The 23,932-nt window shown below is 42.0% G+C and overlaps 1 protein-coding gene across 1 annotated transcript; it reads right to left on the bottom strand.

Annotated features, from left to right (window-relative positions):
* Positions 1-9,227: 9,227 nt before the first annotated feature.
* Positions 9,228-14,037, bottom strand: LOC147376763 (antigen-presenting glycoprotein CD1d-like). Its single transcript, XM_086394533.1, has 5 exons — positions 13,245-14,037; positions 12,674-12,952; positions 11,684-11,962; positions 10,827-10,926; positions 9,228-10,730 (listed from the first exon to the last, which is right to left on the bottom strand). Exons 1-5 carry the CDS (start codon positions 14,035-14,037, stop codon positions 10,709-10,711), a joined length of 1,473 nt encoding a protein of 490 aa, XP_086250659.1. The 3' UTR covers positions 9,228-10,708.
* Between the last annotated feature and the right edge of the window lie 9,895 nt (positions 14,038-23,932).

Raw genomic sequence — 23,932 nt, 5'->3', positions numbered from 1 at the left:
TCACAGAAGAAATCAAAAAAGCAATCAAAATTTGCATAGAAATGAATGAAAATGAAAACACAACAATCCAAAACCTGTGGGACACTGTAAAAGCAGTCCTAAGAGGAAAGTCCATAGCAATACAGGTATACCTCAAGAAACAAGAAAAAAGTCAAATAAATAACCTAACTCTACACCTAAAGCAACTAGAAAAGGAAGAAATTAAGAACTCCAGGGTTAGTAGAAGGAAAGAAATCTTAAAAATTAGGGCAGAAATAAATGCAAAAAAAAAAACACACACACACACACAAAAGAGACCATAGAAAAAATCAAAAAAGCCAAAAGCTGGTTTTTTGAAAGAATAAATAAAATTGACAAACCATTAGCCAGACTCATCAAGAAACAAAGGGAGAAAAATCAAATCAATAAAATTAGAAATGAAAATGGAGAGATCACAAAAGACAACACAGAAATACAAAGGATCATAAGAGACTACTATCAGCAATTATATGCCAATAAAATGGACAACGTGGAAGAAATGGACAAATTCTTAGAAAAGTACAACTTTCCAAAACTGGACCAGGAAGAAATAGAAAATCTTAACAGACCCATCACAAGCACGGAAATTGAAACTAATCAAAAATCTTCCAGCAAACAAAAGCCCAGGTCCAGACGGCTTCACAGCTGAATTCTACCAAAAATTTAGAGATGAGCTCACACCTATCCTGCTCAAATTCTTCCAGAAAATTGCAGAGGAAGGTAAGCTTCAAAACTCATTTTATGAGGCCACCATCACCCTAATACCAAAACCTGACAAAGATCCCACAAAAAAAGAAAACTACAGGCCAATATCACTGATGAACATAGATGCAAAAATCCTTAACAAAATTCTAGCAATCAGAATCCAACAACACATTAAAAAGATCATACACCATGACCAAGTGGGCTTTATCCCAGGGATGCAAGGATTTTCAATATCCACAAATCAATGTAATACACCACATTAACAAATTGAAAAATAAAAACCATATGATTATCTCAATAGATGCAGAGAAAGCCTTTGACAAAATTCAACATCCATTTATGATAAAAAATCTTCAGAAAGCAGAAATAGAAGGAACATTCCTCAACATAATAAAAGCTATATATGACAAACCCACAGCAAACATTATCCTCAATGGTGAAAAATTGAAAGCATTTCCCCTAAAGTCAAGAACAAGAAAAGGGTGCCCACTTTCACCATTACTATTCAACATAGTTTTGGAAGTTTTGGCCACAGCAATCAGAGCAGAAAAGAAATAAAAGGAATCCAAATTGGAAAAGAAGAAGTAAAACTCTCACTGTTTGCAGATGACATGATCCTCTACATAGAAAACCCTAAAGACTCCACCAGAAAATTACCAGAACTAATCAATGATTATAGTAAAGTTGCAGGATATAAAATCAACACACAGAAATCCCTTGCATTCCTATACACTAATAATGAGAAAACAGAAAGAGAAATTAAGGAAACAATTCCATTCACCATTGCAACGGAAAGAATAAAATACTTAGGAATATATTTACCTAAAGAAACTAAAGACCTATATATAGAAAACTATAAAACACTGGTGAAAGAAATCAAAGAGGACACTAATAGATGGAGAAATATACCATGTTCATGGATTGGAAGAATCAATATAGTGAAAATGAGTATACTACCCAAAGCAATTTATAGATTCAATGCAATCCCTATCAAGCTACCAACGGTATTCTTCACAGAGCTAGAACAAATAATTTTACAATTTGTATGGAAATACAAAAAACCTCGAATAGCCAAAGCTATCTTGAGAAAGAAGAATGGAACTGAAGGAATCAACCTACCTGACTTCAGGCTCTACTACAAAGCCACAGTTATCAAGACAGTATGGTACTGGCACAAAGACAGAAATATAGATGAATGGAACAAAATAGAAAGCCCAGAGATAAATCCACCCACATATGGACACCTTATCTTTGACAAAGGAGGCAAGAATATACAATGGATTAAAGACAATCTCTTTAACAAGTGGTGCTGGAAATCTGGTCAACCACTTGTAAAAGAATGAAACTAGAACACTTCCTAACACCATACACAAAAATAAACTCAAAATGGATTAAAGAGCTAAACTTAAGACCAGAAACTATAAAACTCCTAGAGGAGAACATAGGCAAAACACTCTCTGACATACATCACAGCAGGATCCTCTATGACCCACCTCCCAGAATATTGGAAATAAAAGCAAAAATAAACAAATGGGACCTAATTAAACTTAAAAGCTTCTACACAACAAAGGAAACTATTAGCAAGGTGAAAAGACAGCCTTCAGAATGGGAGAAAATAATAGCAAATGAAGCAACTGACAAACAACTAATCTCAAAAATATACAAGCAACTCCTACAGCTCAACTCCAGAAAAATAAATGACCCAATCAAAAAATGGGCCAAAGAACTAAATAGACATTTCTGCAAACAAGACATACAGATGGCTAACAAACACATGAAAAGATGCTCAACATCACTCATTATCAGAGAAATGCAAATCAAAACCAATATGAGGTACCATTTCACGCCAGTCAGAATGGCTGCGATTCAAAAGTCTACAAGCAATAAATGCTGAAGAGGGTGTGGAGAAAAGGGAACCCTCTTACACTGTTGGTGGGAATGCAAACTAGTACAGCCACTATGGAGAACAGTGTGGAGATTCTTTAAAAAACTGGAAATAGAACTGCCTTATGACCCAGCAATCCCACTGCTGGGCATACACACTGAGGAAACCAGAAGGAAAAGAGACACGTGTACCCCAATGTTCATCGCAGCACTGTTTATAATAACCAGGACATGGAAGCAACCTAGATGTCCATCAGCAGATGAATGGATAAGATGGCTATGGTACATACACACAATGGAGTATTACTCAGCCATTAAAAAGAATACATTTGAATCAGTTCTAATGAGGTGGATGAAACTGGAGCCTATTATACAGCGAAGTAAGCCAGAAAGAAAAACACCAATACAGTATACTAACTTATATATATGGAATTTAGAAAGATGGTAACAATAACCCTGTGTACGAGACAGCAAAAGAGACACTGATGTATAGAACAGTCTTATGGACTCTGTTGGAGAGGGAGAGGGTGGGAAGATTTGGGAGAATGGCATTGAAACATGTATAATATCATGTATGAAACGAGTTGCCAGTCCAGGTTCGATGCACTATACTGGATGCTTGGGGTTGGTGCACTGGGACGACCCAGAGGGATGGTATGGGGAGGGAGGAGGGTTCAGGATAGGGAACACATGTATACCTGTGGTGGATTGATTTCAATATTTGGCAAAACTAATACAATATTGTAAAGTTTAAAAATAAATAAAATTTAAAAAAAATAAAATTAAATTTAAAAAAAGCAGAGACATTCCTTTGCCAACAAAGGTCTGTCTAGTCAAGCTTATGGTTTTTCCAGTAGTCATGTATGGATGTGAGAGTTGGACTGTGAAGAAAGCTGAGTGCCGAAGAATTGATGCTTTTGAAGTGCGGTGTTCGAGAAGACTCTTGAGAGTCCATTGGACTGCAAGGAGATCCAACCAGTCCATTCTAAAAGAGATTGGTCCTGGGTGTTCTTTGGAAGGGATGATACTAAAGCTGAAACTGCAGTACTTTGGCCACCTTATGCAAAGAATTGACTCATTGGAAAGACTCTGATGCTGGGAGGGATTGTGCCAAGGAGGAGAAGGGGACGACAGAGGATGAGATGGCTGGATGGCATCACTGACTCGATGAACATGAGTTTGAGTGAACTCTGGGAGTTGATGATGGACAGGTAGGTCTGGCGTGCTGTGATTCATGTCACAGGGTCAGATACGACTGAGCAACTGAACTGAACTGAACACATAGATATTATTTATTCTTTTCAATAAACAAAAAAATTTAAGATAAAGGATTCTTAAAGGTTCATAAAGTTGTTTTAGCTCTTCCTAGTCACCTTTAATATATCTGATTTATTTTATTCATTGACTCCTGGTTCTGTGAAAGTAAAAGTTGCTCAGTCATGTCCAACTCTTTTCGACCCTATGGACTATACAGTAGCCTATATAGCTACATGAACTTAACAGAGACTCAGGTTTCTTCCACCTCATTGCTCTGTTACTTACTGTCAGGCTTCAACATGAAATGCTATACTGGAGTGAGTAGCCTATCCCTTCTACAGCAGATCTTCCGGATCAGGGAATTGAACCGAGGTCTCTTGCATTACAGGCAGATTCTTTACCAAATGAGCTATCAGGGAAGCCGTATGTTGTTCTATGGTTTGCCCTCAACAAAGGCTTCTAGGTGCCTCCCCAAATTCATTGATAATAAAACCAGATATTTAGCTAGGCACATTATCACCAAACTAAATACATGTCCCAGCTTCACTTGTACCTTTGGTTGGTGTGCTTCTGTGACTACTTACCAAGAAGCAGCAAGAGGGTCGTGGATGTGTCTTACTTCTGAGAATTCACCTTAAAGTGAGGAGAAGGGAAGAGGTCTTTCCCTTCCTCCAGGAAGCTACCCAGAAATGTATCCTGATAAAACAGTAGCATTTCATGTTGAAGCCTGACAGTAAGTAGAGCAATGAGGTGGAAGAAGCCTGAGTTTGTTAACTTCATGTTAACCTTTGAGTGCCTACTTCTGGACTTGTATTATGTGAAAGAGAAATAAACTTTTCCTTTGTTTCAGTCCCCATTATTCGAGCTGTTTATGCTTTAAGCAATTGTACCAAATCCTAATTCATGCTAGCTTCAGGTTTTTACTGCAACAAAATACATATAAATAGAAATAAACTTTTACTTTTTTTCGGCTCCCTTTATTTGAGTTGTTTATGCTTTAACCAAGTACACCTAATCCTAGTTAACGTTTGCTTCTGTTTTTTGCCAAAACAAAATGCGTATACGCCTACATGCCTATGAAAGAGCAGCAACAATCATTCTTGAACATACAGCCTCACATTCTGATGCTCTTATTTTAATAAAATACAGTCTCAAGAGTAGCATTTCTGAAATGAGAAGTCTGCAAATTTTTTATGTGAAGAGATTTTATCAAATAGCTTCCCAAAAGGCTGCTTTTAAAAATCATATATGTGGTACTCTCCTTCATTGTTGTCAGTCTGCTATGATAGAATGGATATTTCATTTTTGCTTTAATTTCCTTTTCTGTGACTATTAATAAGGATGATTATCTTTTCTTATATTTACTAGCCATTTTAGATTTGCTGTTTATGATTTATCTATTCAGTCTTTGCCAATTTATTGCTTGAGTGTTACATGTTTTCTCATAAATTTATATTTTTCTCAGTATTTATGTTAGCTAACATTACTTGTATTTTGCAGTTTAGACATTCCCCCAACCTAAAATTGATTTATGTCATCTACTGCCATACAAACTTTTATTTTGTAACATGTGTATGTTTTATAATTTCGAATTCATATTTTGGTTTTAAAAAATCTTCAAAACCTCAGTCTTTACTACATCTGGAATTTACTTAAATTTATTTTATGAGGGAGAGTTCCAATATTATTTTTTGTAGATGAGAAGCCAGGCCACTCATTATTTTTTCCAGTGATATAAAATAAAACTCATATATTTCAATATAAACTGAGATCTATTTCTTACCTTTCTATTCTACTCCTCTATTCAACTGTTTGTTGATTTTATTACCTTAATATAATGCTGACAAAGAAGGTGCAGTTTAGCCTCTTGGGTAACAAAAGAATTCATAGGTTTGTTCAGGGCATAGCTGGTCTGCAGTAACCAGACAAGCTGAAAGCCTTTCTCCAGACCACAGGTGAGGGCAGGAAGAGAGAGCGAAACTCAGCAGAAAGCTTTGGGCAGATGAACCTAATAGCATAGGCCATGTGAGCATCTGAAGAGAGGATGAGGCATTGGAGGGGCAGGAAGCCTTCAGAGTGCTGGTTTCCATGGGAAGGTAATTGCCAGGCTGAAGCTGCAAGGTTACTGAGTGTCCATGAGCTCTGGGCACATGGCTGGGGCAGCACCCCACAGGGTGCCTTCTCACCCACCCCGCTGACCTGACCTGCAAAAGTTGGAACCTACAGGCGAGCACCTCCCTCCAACACTCTCTCTCCAGGGTGCTCTACTGAAAAAGTGTTTAACATTGTGCTAACTCTCAAGAAGAAATAATTAGAAGAATTTCACCGATTATCAGAGTATGAAATGAAGCATGACTTAAAGGTCAATAAATTGACTTTCAGCACAATACTCAATAAGGAACACAATATCCATAAAGAGAATAAACATTCTGAAATGAATTCGAAGGATTTTCTGAGATATTTTAAGCTGAGTATTTAAAGGAAGGAGACAACGTTTCCTGGAGAATAAACATTTACTTCCAAAACAAACCAAAGTTGCTTAAAAATGAATCAGAGCTATGGTAAATTCATGCTGACGCATTCCAAAAAAAGATTTCAGAAAGGACATTAACACACATGCCTGAAAACTGTAGAAGACCAATGGGATTGTTCAGAAGCTAGACACTGCTCAAGGAAGCTAAGCTGAAGAGCATCCCCTGAGGTCAGCATGGTACCAAAAACTGTGAACTGGTGCTATATTTTTCAAAGCATTGTGGACTGCCACACATTTGTACACATTGCTTCCTACGGCATTTATAAGCTTATCTATCTTTGTCCACTTGGCTACCATAACAAAATACCATAAACTGGGTGGTTTAGAAACAATGGAAATGATTTTCTCACAATTCTGGAGGCTGAGAACTACCAGATCAACTGAGTCCACTTCCTGGTTCGTAGACCACATATTCTAGCTGTGTCTTGCTTCACAAGTGGCAGATGAGAAAAAGACCTTTTTAATTATTTATACTGGAGTATAGCTGATTTGGGATTTCCTGGTGGCTTAGAGGGTAAAGCGTCCGCCTGCAATGCAGGAGACCCAGGTTCAATCCCCGAGTCAGGAAGATCCCCTGGAGAAGGAAATGGCACCCCACTCCAGTACTCTTGCCTGGAAAATCCCATGGACAGAGGAGTCTGGGAGGCTGCAGTCCATGGGGTCTCAAAGAGTAGGACACGACTGAGCAACTTCACTTTTATAGCTGATTTACAATGCTGCATTAGTTTCTGATGTACAGAAAAGTGATTTAGTTATACATATACATATTATTCTTTTTGAGATCTTTTCCCATATATATTACAACAGTGTATTGAGTAGAGTTCCCAATATATATAGGGAACTATATATATGTGCTATATATAGATAATGGAGTGGGTTGCCATTTCCTTCTCCAGTGCATGAAAGTGAAAAGTGAAAGTGAAGTCGCTCAGTAGCATCCGACTCTTAGCGACCCCATGGATTGTAGCCTACCAGGCTCCTTCATCCATCGGATTTTCCAGGCAAGAGTACTGGAGTGGGGTGCCATTGCCTTCTCCATATATATATAGATAAGGACGCTTTTTTATAAGGTCACTCACTAATTCCATTCATGAGAGCTCAGACCTCATGGTTTAATCTCCTCCCAAAGTACTCACCATCTAAAACCATCACCTTGGGTATTCGGTTTTCAACAGAGGACACAGGACATAGACATTCAATCTGTAGCATGATCAAAACAGACAATTGTATCTCCTTTTGGCACAGGAATAAAGTGAGTGAATAAAGAGATCCTTGTCTCCTGATCCAGTACACTTGTTGGTTCACCTCAGTGGATCTCTATTTCCTGTTTCAATTTCCCCTCCCTCTAGGAGGCCTTCCCTAAATAACCTCAAGCCAACATTTCCTTTAGCATTCTGAGGAATCTGTTGCATAGCAATGGACAGTACTTAACGAACAGTGATTCTCTAACTTTAACTGAACATCAGAATTAACTCTGTGTGTGTGTGTGTGCCAAGTCTTTCAGTCACGTATGACTGTTGGTGACCCAGGGACTGTAGCCCATCAGGAGCTTCTGTTCAATGAATTTTCTAGGCAAGCATACTGGAGCGGGTTGCCATTTCCTACTCCAGGGGATCTTCCCGACCCAGGGATTGAACCCACGTCTACTGCACTGCCTGCATTGGCAGGCAGATTCTTTACCACTGACCACCTATGAAGCCCCCAGAATCACCTGAGGGCTTGATAAAACACAGATGACTGGGCCCCACTCATAACATTTCTCATTTAGTAGGGCTCATTGGCAGGGGGTAGCTTAACATAATTTGCAACTTTCCAGGTGATGAGGCTACAGGTTAGGAAACCAGTTTGGAAACCATGGATTTAGAAACTAGCTGCATTTCCACACATATCCTAGGTTTTATCTGCAAGTCCAACACAGAAGATGCCAAATCTTAATTTTCTCAAGCAAAGACTTCACAAGCTTAGTCTTTTTTTCTGGATGTTCAAGGGCCTTGAGTGCTAAGTGACTACTTCCCTGGTAGCTACAGAGGATTTTATCTTGACCTTCAAATTTCTTCGCATCAGAAAGGGCTGCTGTTCCTCAACATTTCCTGCTTTTCTTATCGAGGCTAAGAATAGAGCAGACAGCTGGGCCTCCACTAGCACTCATGCCTGTCCAAATGGGTTCAGTCCAGCTCATGTATAGTCTCATTTAATAGCTATAAGTGGGAGAATCTGTCTCCATCCACTCTGAAAAAACAACTGGCCACGTGAGAGAAATACCACTACCAAAAGTAGCTTTTTCTACATTATATACCCACACTATGATTTCTCCTCTTTTAACCAACTTACATGAAGTAAAAACTTGAGACACCTCTGTTTCCTACAACCTAACTTTCTTTTAAAATGTCTCTCTTTGTAAATTCAGGTTCAAAATAGAAGCTAGGTTCTGAAAGTGAAAGCATTAGTCGCTCAATCATGACCAACTCTATGTGATTCCATGGATTGTCCGTCTGTCCATGGGATTCCCCAGGCAAGAACACTGGAGTGGGTTGCCATCCCTTTCTCCTGGGGATCTTCCTCACCCAGGGATCAAACCCAGGTCTCCTGCATTGTAGGAAGACTCCTTACCATCTGAACTACCAGAGAAGGTTCTGAAATTTTCAATGTATCACTCAGGACAAACTTTTTATACCACACACACAAACTGGGAGGCCTAGGGTCATCCAGCAGAGGTGTATTTGGAGTATCCCACAACCCCAGAAAAGCTGATTTAAAACTCAGCATTCAAAAAACGAAGAGCATGGCATCCGGTCCCATTATTTCATGGCAAATAGATGAGGAAACAGTGGAAAAGGCAGCAGACTTTATTTTCTTGGGTTCCAAAATTGTGGTGGTTTCACACTGAATAATACAAACACACAGTATTATGACAGACAGCACAGGGAGAGCGTTCAGAGAAGCAACTCCCCAAGAACCTACAGAGCACATATTTTATTGGTAACTTATCTTGTAATCTTTAACTAAGCACAGGAAAGCAAGACAGAGACTAGAATTCAGGGATCAAAGAGGCTTCCTCCTGGAGGTCTGGAGGTAATGATATAAGAGTTGTAAGGAAAGGTCTTTGAAGATAAGGGGGTTTGTTCTGTGTACAGAACAGCATCTAGCTGACACTGAGGTGTCAGTCAGAACGTCTAAATTAAGGGTGGCAGAGAGCAAGCAAGGAAGAGGGAATGAGTGTTCAATTCCAGGAGACATTTCTGAGAAATCAGTAAAACATGGTTCCCACACAGAATCACTGCAGATGGTTACTGCAGCCATGAAATCAAAAGATGCTTGCTCTTTGGAAGAAATATCTGACAAACCTAGACAGCATATTAAAAAGTAAAGACATTACTTCGCCAACAGAGGTCCATCTAGTCAAAGCTATGGTTTTTCCAGTAGTCATGTATGGATGTGAGAGTTGGACCATAAAAAAGGGTAAGTGCCGAAGAATTGATGTTTTGAACTGTGGTGTTGGAGGAGACTCTTGAGAGTCCCTTGAACTGCAAAGAGATCAAACCAGTCAATCCTAAAGGAAATCAACCCGAAACATTCATTGGAAGGACTGATGCCGAAGGTGCAGCTCCAATATTTTGGCTGACTTGTTAGAAAAAACCCTGATGCGAGGAAAGATTGAAGGCGGGAGGAGAAGGGGACGACAGAGGATGAGATGGTTGGATGGCTTCACTGACTCAATGGACATGAGTTTGAGTAAGCTCCAGAAGATGGCGAAGGACAGGGAAGCCTGGTATGCTGAGCAACTGAAGTGAACTGATAGGGGTCGCAAAGAGTCAGACACGACTGAGCCACTGAACAACAACACCCCACATATTGTAAAGTTTTCTATCAACACATTAAAATAGGCTTGTTCACATATAATGCTAGACCTGTTTTTCTTGAAAAAAAGGTGGGTTACAGCCAAGCCAAAGTCTTACTTTATACTTCACAAGGAACAGTTTCACTTGCTTCCTTGGAACAGGAAAAGGATCTTCCAGTTGACTGCATATTCCATCATTCAAATAATGACCACACACAGTTACACTGCAGCTTTTATCTGCTTGTCCTTGAGAGGTATCTGAGTTTGCACTTCTGGTTTTTACAGAACTACTTGGGCATATACACTTGTAGTATACTAAAAGAAAAAAAAACAAACTTAAATCCTCTTAGATAAAATGTTCAAAGTGTGTGAAAAGAGCTGCCTATTCTCCGCATCTTCAAGGTAATCCTCAAATTCTGAGGGCTAAAGCCCTGAGATCCTGAAGTCCAGACAGATGGATGTGGTGAGAAGAGTCACGGGATATCTTGATAGCGGCTGTGAGAGAAAACAGAGACCATTAAGGAAAAGGGAAGAGGAGAAAACCTGGGCAGAGGGGTTGAGGTAGGGAGGAGATGGAAAGGAGAGACTTACCGGTGCTTCCTAAACCAGAAGACTAAGCCTCCAACAAACAGAAGGACGAACACCAGTAGTACCAGGGCAACAATCAAGCCCCTGGAGACAAGGTTCCCATCTGTGTGGGGGACACAGGATGTGTCTCAGTCTGGGAATCTGCATATATCCCCTACTATAAGCACATGTGAGCATGCCAGATGCTTATTTCTTGTCCTGTTTAATGTGCCCACTTGTATTCCTCTGAAGTTTTTAGACGCCCCATCTTTTCTTGGGGTCTGGACATCTACAATTCGGTTCACTTCAGCATATGCTCGTACTCATATGGAGCAAGGCACTAGTTTCACAGCTAGTCCAAACCTGAGTCTAAATCCAGCTCTTCCACTTTCTAATGATGAGACTCAGACAGGCTGACCTAGCTTCGCCTCAATTTCTCATCTGTAACATGAAAACAATAGTACCTGCTCAAAGGAGAGCTGGGATGATTGTTCATACATCCTCTGCTGTACGCAGAGTGTTCAGCTCACACCGAGAAAGCACTCAACAAACCACAGCTATCTTTGTTACCCTGTCTTTTAAAGTCCCCAGTTGCCTCCTCTGAAAAACAAATCTTCCTAGCATTCTGCACTTGCCACCTATTTCTGGATCTGAGGGGATTTTAGTCTGTTCTTTCCTGAATAGGGAATACCTTGTCTCAATCCTTGTTGAGTTCAGATCTTTGTTACTCCCCTTTGAGAATCCCCTCCTTCTATCACTCCTGGCTGGGGCTTCATTTCCTCCATCCAAGGTGTGCCATTTCCCTCCCCTTCCCTAGGTCCTCCCTCTGTGCTTGAGGACCACCTCCTCCCATCCCCAGCTGGGCCCCAGTTCCTTCTCACCCCAGTACAGGATGATGTTCTGGTCTCCTAGACTGCTGTGCTTCACTCGGCAACTCAGGCCAGCCGCCTCCCCAGCCGACACATTCAGGGTTACTGGCAGATACCAAGTCGAGTCGGCATTGGGCATGACATCTCCTTGCCGAGTGCCAGGCTCCTCCTGCTCGCCCCTCATCCACATCACCCGCACAGGTTTTGGGTAGAATCCTGAGACGTGGCACACCAGCAGCAGACGGCCAGGCCCAGGACTGTGGCCACTGCACAGCCAAGCCTCCGGCTTCACTGTATTCAATAGGAGAATGAGACATCTTAGAGTGAAGATTCCACATCAGAGGCTCTGAATTTCACGGCAGGCTCATCAGTCCTACATTTCTACCTCTGGAGATGAAGTCCCACCATTTCAATCCAATTGTGTTAGCTTCTCCGGGAAAGCCTTCCCCGATCCCCATTCCCTTCCCTGGTCCAGTCTCCAGTAAATGCCCCTACTCTGTACTCCCAGAGCACCCTGTGTTCAGCTGTAACATACGTAGCAAGTTTCTAAGTGTTAGTCACTCAGTCATGCCTGACTCTTTGCAACCCCATGGATTGTAGCCCACCAAGCTCCTCTGTCCACAGAATTATTCAGGCAAGAATACTGGAGGGGATTGCCATTTCCTTCTCCAGGGCATCTTCACAACTCAGGGGTCAAACCCGGGTCTCCTGCATTGTGGGCAGACCCTTTACCATCTGAGCCAGCAGGACACTGCTTTAACTGTTCATCTGCTTCTCTCCCTCCTCAAGCACAGATTCTGACTGACCCCCAGGGTTTATTTAATTCAATTCATGGAACCCAAAAGGTACCTAGTTAATGTCTGTGGAGTGTTTAAATACCCTCACACCTTATCCACCCCCTCTTCTTCCCGTGATGCTTAAAGGGATGTGAACTCTGGAATGAAAACCCCAGATGGAGCCCCAGAGTGGAGTGGAGGCAGGAGGTGACAAAGGCAGGCTGACCTTGCTTCTCCAGCTCGGACTTCCCGGTCTGCAAGAGGCCTCTGACCAACTCGGGGCAGATGTCATGGAGGAGCCAGTGCACTGTTTCCTTGGTCCCTTGGTCCTGATTGAGCACCTTGATGACCTCCTCGATCAAAGGTGGGGCATCTGGGGCTGATGCCCAAGACATTCCTTGGAAACTCAGGACATCCTTTCCTTGAAATGCTGCGCGTAAGAAGCTTTCTGAGATGTTCCTCGGGAGTAACTCACATCCTCCAGATACCTGGATCTCAAGTGGATCTGAGAGAGGAATGGAAAGACATCTATGAAGAGCTTAGAAGACTGAAAGGAGTTGAAGAAATTGGTGTGAGGGTTATACTGGGCACCCCAAAGTTCATGTAAATGAGAATGGGTGACCTGCAGTGGGATGAACAAGGGGTATTTTGAGGACTCAAGCTGGGACCTCTCAGGCAGAAGTGGGACTCAACACGGAGAGAGGAGACAATCACGTGGGGCCAGAACCTCCCGGTTGGGCTTCAGCATCCACTGTCTCCCTCTGGGCAGCTGTCCACGATCCCATCCCTCAGCTCACAGTCGCCGGGCAGCATTTTGACGAATTCCCAGATGTCCCTGGTGAAGCTGCTGCGATAAACCAGAAATGTATGCTGCAGCTGCTCCCACTGCTGGTCGCTGAATGTGCCCCGAGACCAAGGCTTCAGGAAGCCGATGGTGTTCGATTCATTGCGCCAAGTATAGGGCTGCAGCTCCCCCAGCCACGCGAGGCCGTCTGTGCGCGTCCAGCTGCGGTTGGCGAACGAGGAGATCTGGAGGCCGCGGAAGGGGAAAGACTTGTGCGGGGCTGGAGAGAATACAGATCGGAGGAGCCGGGGGCACGGGAGGGAGAGCACAGAAGGGACAAGGAAGAAAAAAAGAAAGAAACAAACAGTTAGGTTTGGGAAGAAAGGGTGATGTCTGCTCGCTCTGAATCGAGCTCGGTCTCCAGGGGCCAAGCAGCTGAAGGCAGGGAGTAGCAGGTTCTCGGGCTGGTGGATCAAGCTCCCGGCTTTTCGAGGTGCATCAGTCTCCGCCCGCCCGCCGCGAGCGTCGTCCCCTTTCCCTGCTCGGCTCCCTCTCTCCGCCCTCAGCCCGGTTCCACTCATTCTCAAAACTCCGCCAAATCTGCGGAAGCCCCCAGAAGAACAGAAACAGCCAGCACCCCACTTCCTAGCTCTGCTCTCGGACCTCGAATCTCCGCCCCACCCCCCACCTCCTCCGTCCTTCCCCAACGACCGCCCACACACCCCGGGTTTCCCGGGCTCCCGAAAGCCTGAACTTGACCCTGTTGCTAGCCAATTCTTAAGCCTGGAAGCAGGCAGGACTCCCATTCTGACTCTCCCGGGACTTGCTTCCAACCCCCTCAGTCCAGGGATCCTTTTTTCTTCTGCCAGATGGTCCCTCTCATTAGCTATCTGAGCTGCAAAGAGCCGTGGTCACAGCCACTCACTTAAGTATCATGTTTTTCACAACTGGCTTGTCTAAATCTCTTTTTCCAACGTAGAGTTACAGATAGATATGTGGAAAAAACTTTACAACTACTATTTAAGTTTTAAAACAGGACATAAAGTTGTATCTATGATATAACGTCTACCATGTTTTTAAAAACAAAGTTTTTGAGTGGGAGGCAAGCAATGGATGTCTCTAGAAAGGGATTATGGAAGATTTAATTTGTTTTACATTTTTTTGTTTTCCAAAATGTCTAGGAGTGCAAACATCATGTTAATGATAAAATAATAAGGGATGTCTCTGGTGATCTGATCTGGTGATCCAGTGGTTAGGAATCCACCTTGCAATGCAAGGGGTGTTGGTTGGATCCCCGGTCAGGGTGATCTCGGCCTGCAACAGCTCCCAAAGGGCTTGGATTCCCAACCAGAGACTGAGGTTGGGTTGCAGCGGTGAGAACACCAGATCCTAGCTAGTAGACCAGTGGTCAGTGACAAGGGCCCTGGCCTTCAGCTTTGCAGAAAAGAATTCCCACAAAGAAACAATGTAGTGAAGCAAGTATGGTATTTGTTGAGAGGAAAAAAGGACAATACAACAGGGAGAATACGACTCAAGGAGAGAGTCACTGAGTCGCACCCTCCTGGCAGTTTGAATTACTTTTATAATAAAGGACATTTCTTCCACTTTTCCTTTGGCCAGTCATTTTAATTAGCCTGTTTCACAGTCCATATTTGGTATATTTCAAGATCCTCCCATGTGTGAGCATGCATCTCTTAGCCAAGATGGATTTTACTGAAAAGGCATCTGGGTAGAACATCCCTTGACATAACTCTCCTTTGGCCTCCTAGGAGCCTTTTCTGCATATGTATGCTCTGGGAGGTCTCCTAACTCTGAGAATACGTGCTCTGGACAGGGCCCAGCATCCTCTCTTAATTGTCCCGCTAATTGCTGCTGCTGCTAAGTCGCTTCAGTCATGTCCAACTCTGTGCGACCCCATAGAGGGCAGCCCACCAGGCTCCCCCATCCCTGGGATTCTCCAGGCAAGAACACTCGAGTGGGTTGCCATTTCCTTCTCCAATACATGAAAGTGAGAAGTGAAAGTGAAGTCACTCAGTCGTGTCTGACTCTTACCGACCCCATGGACTGCAGCCCACCAGGCTCTTCCGCCCATGGGATTTTCCAGGCAAGAGTACTGGAGTGGGGTGCCATTGGCTTCTCCAGTCCTGCTGTTAGGGAACTTAAATAAATGGTCTTAGTTAGGCTGTACAAGTTAAATATAAGTTTATTTAACTTAAATGCAGAGTACATCATGAGAAATGCTGGACTGGATGAAGCACAAGCTGGAATCAAGATTGTCAAGAGAAATATCAAAAACGTCAGATTTGCAGATGACACCACACTTATGACAGAAAGTGAAGAACTGAAGAGCCTTTTGATGAAAGTGAAAGAGGAGATTGAAAAGTTGGCTTCAACATTCAGAAAACTAAGATCACGGTATCTGGTCCCATCACTTCATGGCAAATAGATAGGGAAACAATGGAAACAGTGACAGATTTTATTTTGGGAGGCTCCAAAATCATTGTGGATGGTGACTGCAGCCATGAAATTAAAAGACACTTGCTGCTAGGAAGAAAATCTATGACCAACCTAGAGAGCATATTAAAAAGCAGAGACATTACTTTGCCAACAAAGGTTCATCTAATCAAAGCTATGATTTTTCCAGTGGTCATGTATGGACATGAGAGTTGGACCATAAAGAAAACTGAGCACAGAAGAATTGATGCTTTAGAACTGTGGTGTTGGAGAAGACTCTTGAGAGTCCCTTGGACTGCAAGAAGAACCAACCAGTCCATTCTAAAGGAAATCAGTCTTGAATGTTCATTAGGAGGACTGATGCTGAAGCTGAAACTCCAATACTTTGGCCACCTGATGCAAAGAACTGACTCATTTGAAAAAACCCTGATGCTAGGAAAGATTGAAGACTGGAGAAGGGAACGACAGAAGATGAGATGGTTGGATGGCATCACCGACTCAATGAACATAGGTTTGGGTGGACTCCGGGATTTGTTGATGGACAGGGAGGCCTGGTGTGCTTTGGTTCATGGGGTTGCAAAGAGTCAGAAACGACTGAGTGACTGAACTGAACTGAACTGAGTGGTTCAACCCTGGCTCTTCCAGTCTTCTTCCTGGGTCTGCCTCTACTCTCAGGTTACATAAATCTTCCCACTCCCATGGCCCACTCCTCAATTCTCTTGTCCCTCTGATCTTCCTTTGTCTTCTGTGTTCATTATCATCCCTCATTTTCAGCTGAGACACAGTGATAGGAAAGTCTTTATTCTCTGAAACTTCTTTTACTACCTCTGGCTGAATCTTCACACGACTTGCCTTCTTCTTTTACTGATGTTATTGAACCATCTCTCTGGCAGTGTTCCCCTACATTTTTGTCCCTGCTTTTCACCCTGCAGAACCACCTTTCCTATTTTCTTGTGAAAATCAGGATTATCCAATAACACCTCCCTTGTCTTTGCTCCCTGGTTTATACATGACCTTTGTACAACTTTCCATCTTCCCAAAACACATAGAAACTTTCCAGCTCTCCAAAAATCCTTCTTGTCACTTTGTTAAAAGTACCTCATACCCTTGGTCTCATGCAACCACTGCTCTGCTTTCTGTCTCTATAGATTTGTTTCACCATCCTGAGAATTTCATGTACATGGAATTGTGCTTGTTGTTTTGAGAATCATCTGTATCATTGCATGTATCAGTAGTTCAATCCTTTTCATTTTTCTGTAGTACAGTAGTTTCTTGTCTGAACATAGCATGACCATCCATTGACCTACTGATGAAAATTTTGGGATTCTTAGGAATAAGACTGCTGTGATCAGATGTGTATGTCTTTTGTGGACTTAGGTTTTTATTTATTTTGGGTAAATATGTAAGAATGGACTTGCTGAGTTGTATGGTAAGTGTATTTAACTTTTTGACCCATTGGTTATTTAAAAGTGTGTTGTTTAATTTCCAAATCTTTGCAGATTTTCCATGTGCCCTCTAGGTATTAACTTTTAATTTGATTCTCTTTGACCAGAACACACACTCCATGTGCTGTCAATCCTTTAAAGTCAGCTGCGACTTTTTTAAGGCCCAGTATGAGTTCCAAAGAATAGCAAGAAGAAATAAGAAAGCCTTCTTCAGCAATCAATGCAAAGAAATAGAGGAAGACAACAGAATGGGAAAGACTAGGGATCTCTTCAAGAAAATTAGAGGTACCAAAGGAACATTTCATGCAAAGAAGAGCTCGATAAAGGACAGAAGTGGTATGGACCTAACAGAAGCAGAAGATATTAAGAAGAGATGGCAAGAATACACAGAAGAATGGTACAAAAAAGATCTTCACGACCCAGATAATCACTATGGTGTGATCACTGACCTAGAGCCAGACATCCTGGAATGTGAAGTCAAGTGGGCCTTAGAAAGCATCACTACGAACAAAGCTAGTGGAGGTGATGGAATTCCAGTTGAGCTGTTCCAAATCCTGAAAGATGATGCTGTGAAAGTGCTGCACTCAATATGCCAGCAAATTTGGAAAACTCAGCAGTGGCCACAGGACTGGAAAAGGTCAGTTTTCATTCCAATCCCAAAGAAAGGCAATGCCAAAGAATGCTCAAACTACTGCACGATTGCACTCATCTCACATGCTAGTAAAGTAATGCTCAAAATTCTCCAAGCCAGGCTTCAGCAATACGTGAACCGTGAACTTCCTGATGTTCAAGCTGGTTTTAGAAAAGGCAGAGGAACCAGAGATCAAATTGCCAACATCTGCTGGATCATCAAAAAAGCAAGAGAGTTCCAGAAAAACATCTATTTCTGCTTTATTGACTATGCTAAAGCCTTTGACTGTGTGGATCACAATAAACTGTGGAAAATCCTGAAAGACATGGGAATACCAGACCACCTGATCTGCCTCTTGAGAAACCTATATGCAGGTCAGGAAGCAACAGATAGAACTGGACATGGAACAACAGACTGGTTCCAAATAGGAAAAGGAGTTCGTCAAGGCTGTATATTGTCACCCTGTTTATTTAACTTATATGCAGAGTACATCATGAGAAACGCTGGACTGGAAGAAACACAAACTGGAATCAAGATTGCCGGGAGAAATCTCAATAACCTCAGATACGCAGATGACACCACCCTTATGGCAGAAAGTGAAGAGGAACTCAAAAGGCTCTTGATGAAAGTGAAAATGGAGAGTGAAAAGTTGGCTTAAAGCTCAACATTCAGAAAACAAAGATCATGGCATCCGGTCCCATCACTTCATGGGAAATAGATGGGGAAACAGTGGAAACAGGGTCAGACTTTATTTTTCTGGGCTCCAAAATCACTGCGGATGGTGACTGCAGCCATCAAATTAAAAGACTCTTACTCCTTGGAAGGAAAGTTATGACCAACCTAGACAGCATATTCAAAAGCAGAGACATTTCTTTCCCAACAAAAGTTCGTCTAGTCAAGGCTATAGTTTTTCCTGTGGTCATGTATGGATGTGAGAGTTAGACTGTGAAGAGGGCTGAGTGCCGAAGAATTGATGCTTTTGAACTGTGGTGTTGGAGAAGACTCTTGAGAGTCCCTTGGACTGCAAGGAGATCCAACCAGTCCATTCTGAAGGAGATCAGCCCTGGGATTTCTTTGGAAGGAATGATGCTGAAGCTGAAACTCCAGTACTTTGGCCACCTGATGTGAAGAGTTGACTCATTGGAAAAGACTCTGATGCTGGGAGGGATTGTGGGAAGGAGGAGTAAGGAACGACAAAGGATGAGATGGCTGGATGGCATCACTGACTCAATGGACGTGAGTCTGAGTGAACTCCGGGAGTTGGTGATGGACATGGAGGCCTGGTGTGCTGGGATTCATGGGGTTGCAAAGAGTTGGACACGACTGAGTGACTGATCTGATCTGATCTTATCTCTGATGTGGCAATCTTGGTGAATGTTCTATGTGCATTTGAGAAGAATGTGTAGTCTGCTGTTGTTGGATGGACTGTTCTATAAATGTCAGGTTGTTAGTTAATATTGTGCTTCAAATCTTCTAGATTTTTTTAACATTCTGTCTCATCTGTTACTGAGATTTTTGTTGTTCAGTTGCTCAGTTGTGTCTGACTCTTTGCAACCTCATGGACTGCAGCACGCCAGGCTTCCTTGTCCTTCACCATTTCCCAGAGCTTGCTCAAACTCACATCCACTGAGTCAGTGATACCATCCAACCATCTCATGCTCTGTTGTCCCCTTCTCCTCCTGCCTTCCATCTTTCCCAGGGTCTTTTCCAGTGAGTCACCTCTTCACATCATGTGGCCAAAGTATTGGGGTTTCAGCTTCAGCATCTGCCCTTCCAATGAATATTCAGGATTGATTTCCTTTAGGACTGATTGGTTTGACCTCCTTGTAGTCTAAGGGACTCTCAAGAGTCTTCTCTAATACCACAGTTCAAAAGCATCAATTCTTTGACACCCAGCTTTCTTTATGGTCCAACTCTCATATTCATACATGACTAATGGAACAAACATAGCTTTGACTATGTAGATCTTTGTTGGCAAAGTAATGTCTCTGCTTTTTCATACGCTGTCTACGTTGGTCATAGCTTTCTTCCAAGGAGCAAGTGTCTTTTAATTTCATGGCTGCAGTCACCATCTGCAGTGAAATCTACAACTATAATTAGGGATTTATCTATTTCCCCTGCATTTCTGTATGTTTTTGCTTATGGATTTTGAAATTCTATTATTAGGTACAGACACATTTAAGATTGTTTTCTTGATGAGTTGACTTTTTTTTTTTTTTTTTTTTTGGCCAAGCAGCTCGAAGGATCCTAGTTTTCCAACCAGGGATTGAATCCAGAGCTTAGTAGTGACAGAACTGGGTCTTAAGTGCTAGATCTCCAGAGAATTCCCATGATTGACAGTTTTACTATTATTAAATGGCCTGTTTTTTTCTGATATTCCTTATCCTGAATTCTACTTTGTCTGACACTAAAATAGTCACTCTTGCTTTCTTATTACTAGGGTTCACTTGGTATATCTTCTTCCAGTTTCTGTTTTTAACCTATATGTTTCTTTATTCTTAAAGTATGTTTTTGGTGGCTAGCAAATAGTTGGGTTTTGCTTTTTAATTCATTATGACAATTTCTGTTTGTTGACTAGAGTGTTTTGACCATTTAAAGGTCATGATTAAATTTTTGACATGAGTTACGTCTTGTTTCTTGCCATTTGTTTTCTATTTGTCCCATCTGTTGTTGTTATTTATTCACTAAGTCGTGTCCAACTCTTTGAGACCCCATGGACTGCGGCATGCCAGACTTTCCTGGCACTTCCCTGTTCACTGTCTTCCAGAGGTTGCTCAAACTCATGTCCATGAAACCAGTTGATGCCATCCCACTGTCTCATCCTCTGTTGCCTCTTTCTCCTCCTGCCCTCAATCTTTCCCAACATCAAGGTCTTCCCCAGTAAGTCAGCTGTTCACATCAGGTGGCCAGAGTATTGGGGCTTCAGTTTCAGCATCAGATCTTCCAATTCAGTTTAGTTCAGGATTAATTTCCTTCAGGATTGATTGGTTTGATCTCCTTGTGCTCCAAAGAACTCACAAGAGTCTTCTCCAGCACAATTCCAAAGCATCAATTCTTTGGCACTCAGCCTTCTTATGGGTCAACTCTCACATCCAACATGATTTCTGGAAAAAATACAGTTTGTACTATGCAGACCTTTGTTGGCAAAGTGATATCTCTGCTTTTTAACATGCTGTTTAGGTTTGTCACAGCTTTTCTTCCAAGGAACAAGTGTCTTCAAATTTTGTGGCTACAGTCAGCCTCCACAGTGATTTTGGAGCCCTAGAAAATAAAATCTGCCACTGTTTTCACTTTTTTTCCCTTTCTATTTGCCATGAAGTGATGGGACCAGATGCCATGATCTTCGCTGTTTGCATCTTGAATTTTAAGCCAGCTTTTAAACTCTTCTCTTTCACTCTCATCAACAGGCATTTCAGTTTCTTTTTGTTTTCTTCCATTAGAGTGCTATCTTCTGCATGTGTGAGGTTGTTGATATTTCTCTCAGCAGTCTTGATTTCAGCTTGTGATTCATCCAGCTCAGCATTTCCCATGTGCTTTGCATAGATGTTAAATAAGTAGGGTGACAATGTACAGCCTTGATGTACTCCTTTCCCAATTTGGAACCAGTCCATTGTTTCATGTCCAGTTCTAACTGTTGCTTCTTGACCCTCATACATGTTTCTCAGGAGGCAGCTTAAGTAGTCTGGTATTATCATCTCTTTAAGGATTTTCCACAGTTTGTTGTGATCCACACAGTCAAAGGCTTTATCATAGTCAGTGAAGCAGAAGTAGATTTTTTTTTTTTTAATTCCCTTGCTCTCTCTATGATTCAATGAATGTTGGCAATTTGTTCTCTGGTTCCTCTGACTTTTCTAAATCCAGCTTGAACATCTGGAAGTTCTCAGTTTTTGTGCTGTTGAAACCTAGCTTGAAGAGTTTTGAGCATGACCTTACTAACACGTGAAATGAGAGCAGTTATTCAGTAGTTGGAACATTCTTTGCCATTGCCCTTCTTTGGGATTGGAATGAAAACTGACCTTTTCCAGTCCTGTAACTACTACTGAATTTTCCAAATTTGCTGACATATTGAGTGCAGCCCTTTAACAGCTTCATCTTTTAGGATTTGAAATAGCTCAGCTGGAATTCTATCACTTCCACTGGCTTTGTTCACAGTAATGGTTCCTAAAGCTCACTTGACTTCACCCTCCAGTATGTCTGACTCTAGGTGAGTGACCACACCATCATGGTTATCTGGGACATTAACAAACATTTTTGTGTAGTTCTTCTGTGTGTTCTTGCCACCTCTTCTTACTCTCTTCTGCTTCTGTTAGGTCCTTACCATTTCTTTGCTTTATCATGCCCATCCTTGCATGAAATGTTCCTTTGATATCTCCAAGTTTCTTGAAGAAATTGTTAGTCTAACCCCTTCTATCATTCTCTATTTCTTTGCATTGTTCACTTAAGAAGACTTTCTTACCTCTCCCTGCTATCCTTGGAACTCTGCGTTTAGTTGGGTATAACTTTCCCTTTCTCGTTTGCCTTTTACTTGTTGCATCTGTAGATTTTCCTTTTTAGGATTCTATTTTTACCCACTAGTGCCTTACAGGCATGCCTCTTTTTAAACGTTTTTACAGGCATTTCCCTAGGATTTACAATTGTTTTCAATGTATTGCTGGCTACCTTTAAATAATATTATATTACTTCTCATATGCAGTTCCCAGGTGGCTCAGTGGTAAAGAATCTGCTTGCTAATGCAGGAGATGAAGGAGATATGGGTTTGATTCCTGGGTTGTGAAGATGCCCTGGAGTAAGAAGTGGCAACCCACTCCAGTATCTTGCCTAGGAAGTCCCATGAATAGAGGAGTCTGGTGTGCTATAATGCATAGGGTCACAGAGTTGGACACGACTGAGCTCACATGCATGCCCTTCATATATATTGTAAGGACCATACACAAGATATTTTAATTTCTCCCTTCCTGTTCCTTATTGTTGTAACACTTAGTTGTTGTTTTTTTTTTTTTTCTTTCTTTCTTTCTTTTTTTTTTTTTGGCCTCACCTGACCTGCCTGTTGAGAAATCTGTATGCAGGTCAGGAAGCAACAGTTAGAACTGGACATGGAACAACAGACTGGTTCCAAATAGGAAAATGAGTATGTCAAGGCTGTATATGGTCACCCTGCTTATTTAACTTATATGCAGAGTACATCATGAGAAATGCTGGACTGGAAGAAACACAAGCTGGAATCAAGATCGCCGGGAGAAATATCAATAACCTCAGATATGCAGATGACACCACCCTTATGGCAGAAAGTGAAGAGGAACTCAAAAGCCTCTTGATGAAAGTGAAAGTGGAGAGTGAAAAAGTTGGCTTAAAGCTCAACATTCAGAAAATGAAGATTATGGAATCCAGTCCCATCACTTGATAGGAAATAGATGGGGAAACAGTGGAAACAGTGTCAGACTTTATTTTTCTGGGCTCCAAAATCACTGCAGATGGTGACTGCAGCCATGAAATTAAAAGATGCTTACCCCCTGGAAGGAAAGTTATGACCAACCTAGATAGCATATTCAAAAGCAGAGACATTACTTTGCCAACAAAAATCCGTCTAGTCAAGGCTATGGTTTTTCCTGTGGTCATGTATGGTGAGAGTTGGACTGTGAAGAATGCTGAGTGCCGAAGAATTGATGCTTTTGAACTGTGGTGTTGGAGAAGACCCTTGAGTGTCCTTTGGACTGCACGGAGATCCAACCAGTCCATTCTGAAGGAGATCAGCCCTGGGATTTCTTTGGAAGGAATGATGCTAAAGCTGAAACTCCAGTACTTTGGCCACCTCATGTGAAGAATTGACTCATTGGAAAAGACTCTGATGCTGGGAGGGATTGGGGGCAGGAGGAGAAGGGGATGCCAGAGGATGAGATGGCTGGATGGCATCACCAACTCGATGGTTATGAGTTTGAGTGAACTCCGGGAGTAGGTGATGGACAGGGAGGCCTGGCATGCTGTGATTCGTGGGGTCACAAAGAGTCGGACACGACTGAGTGACTGAACTGAACTGAACTCATACATATTATTCTTTTTGAGATTTTTTCCCATATAGATTACAACAGTGTATATACAGATAAGGACCCTTTTTATAAGGTCACTAATCCCATTCATGAGAGCTCAGACCTCATGGTCTAATCTCCTCCCAAA

This window comes from Bos grunniens, chromosome 3, assembly GCF_055505025.1.
Source record: "Bos grunniens cultivar Pamir isolate PY7600 chromosome 3, Bosgru_T2T1.0, whole genome shotgun sequence".
Lineage (NCBI taxonomy): Eukaryota > Metazoa > Chordata > Mammalia > Artiodactyla > Bovidae > Bos > Bos grunniens.
This window is presented reverse-complemented; position numbering and strand designations above follow the sequence as displayed.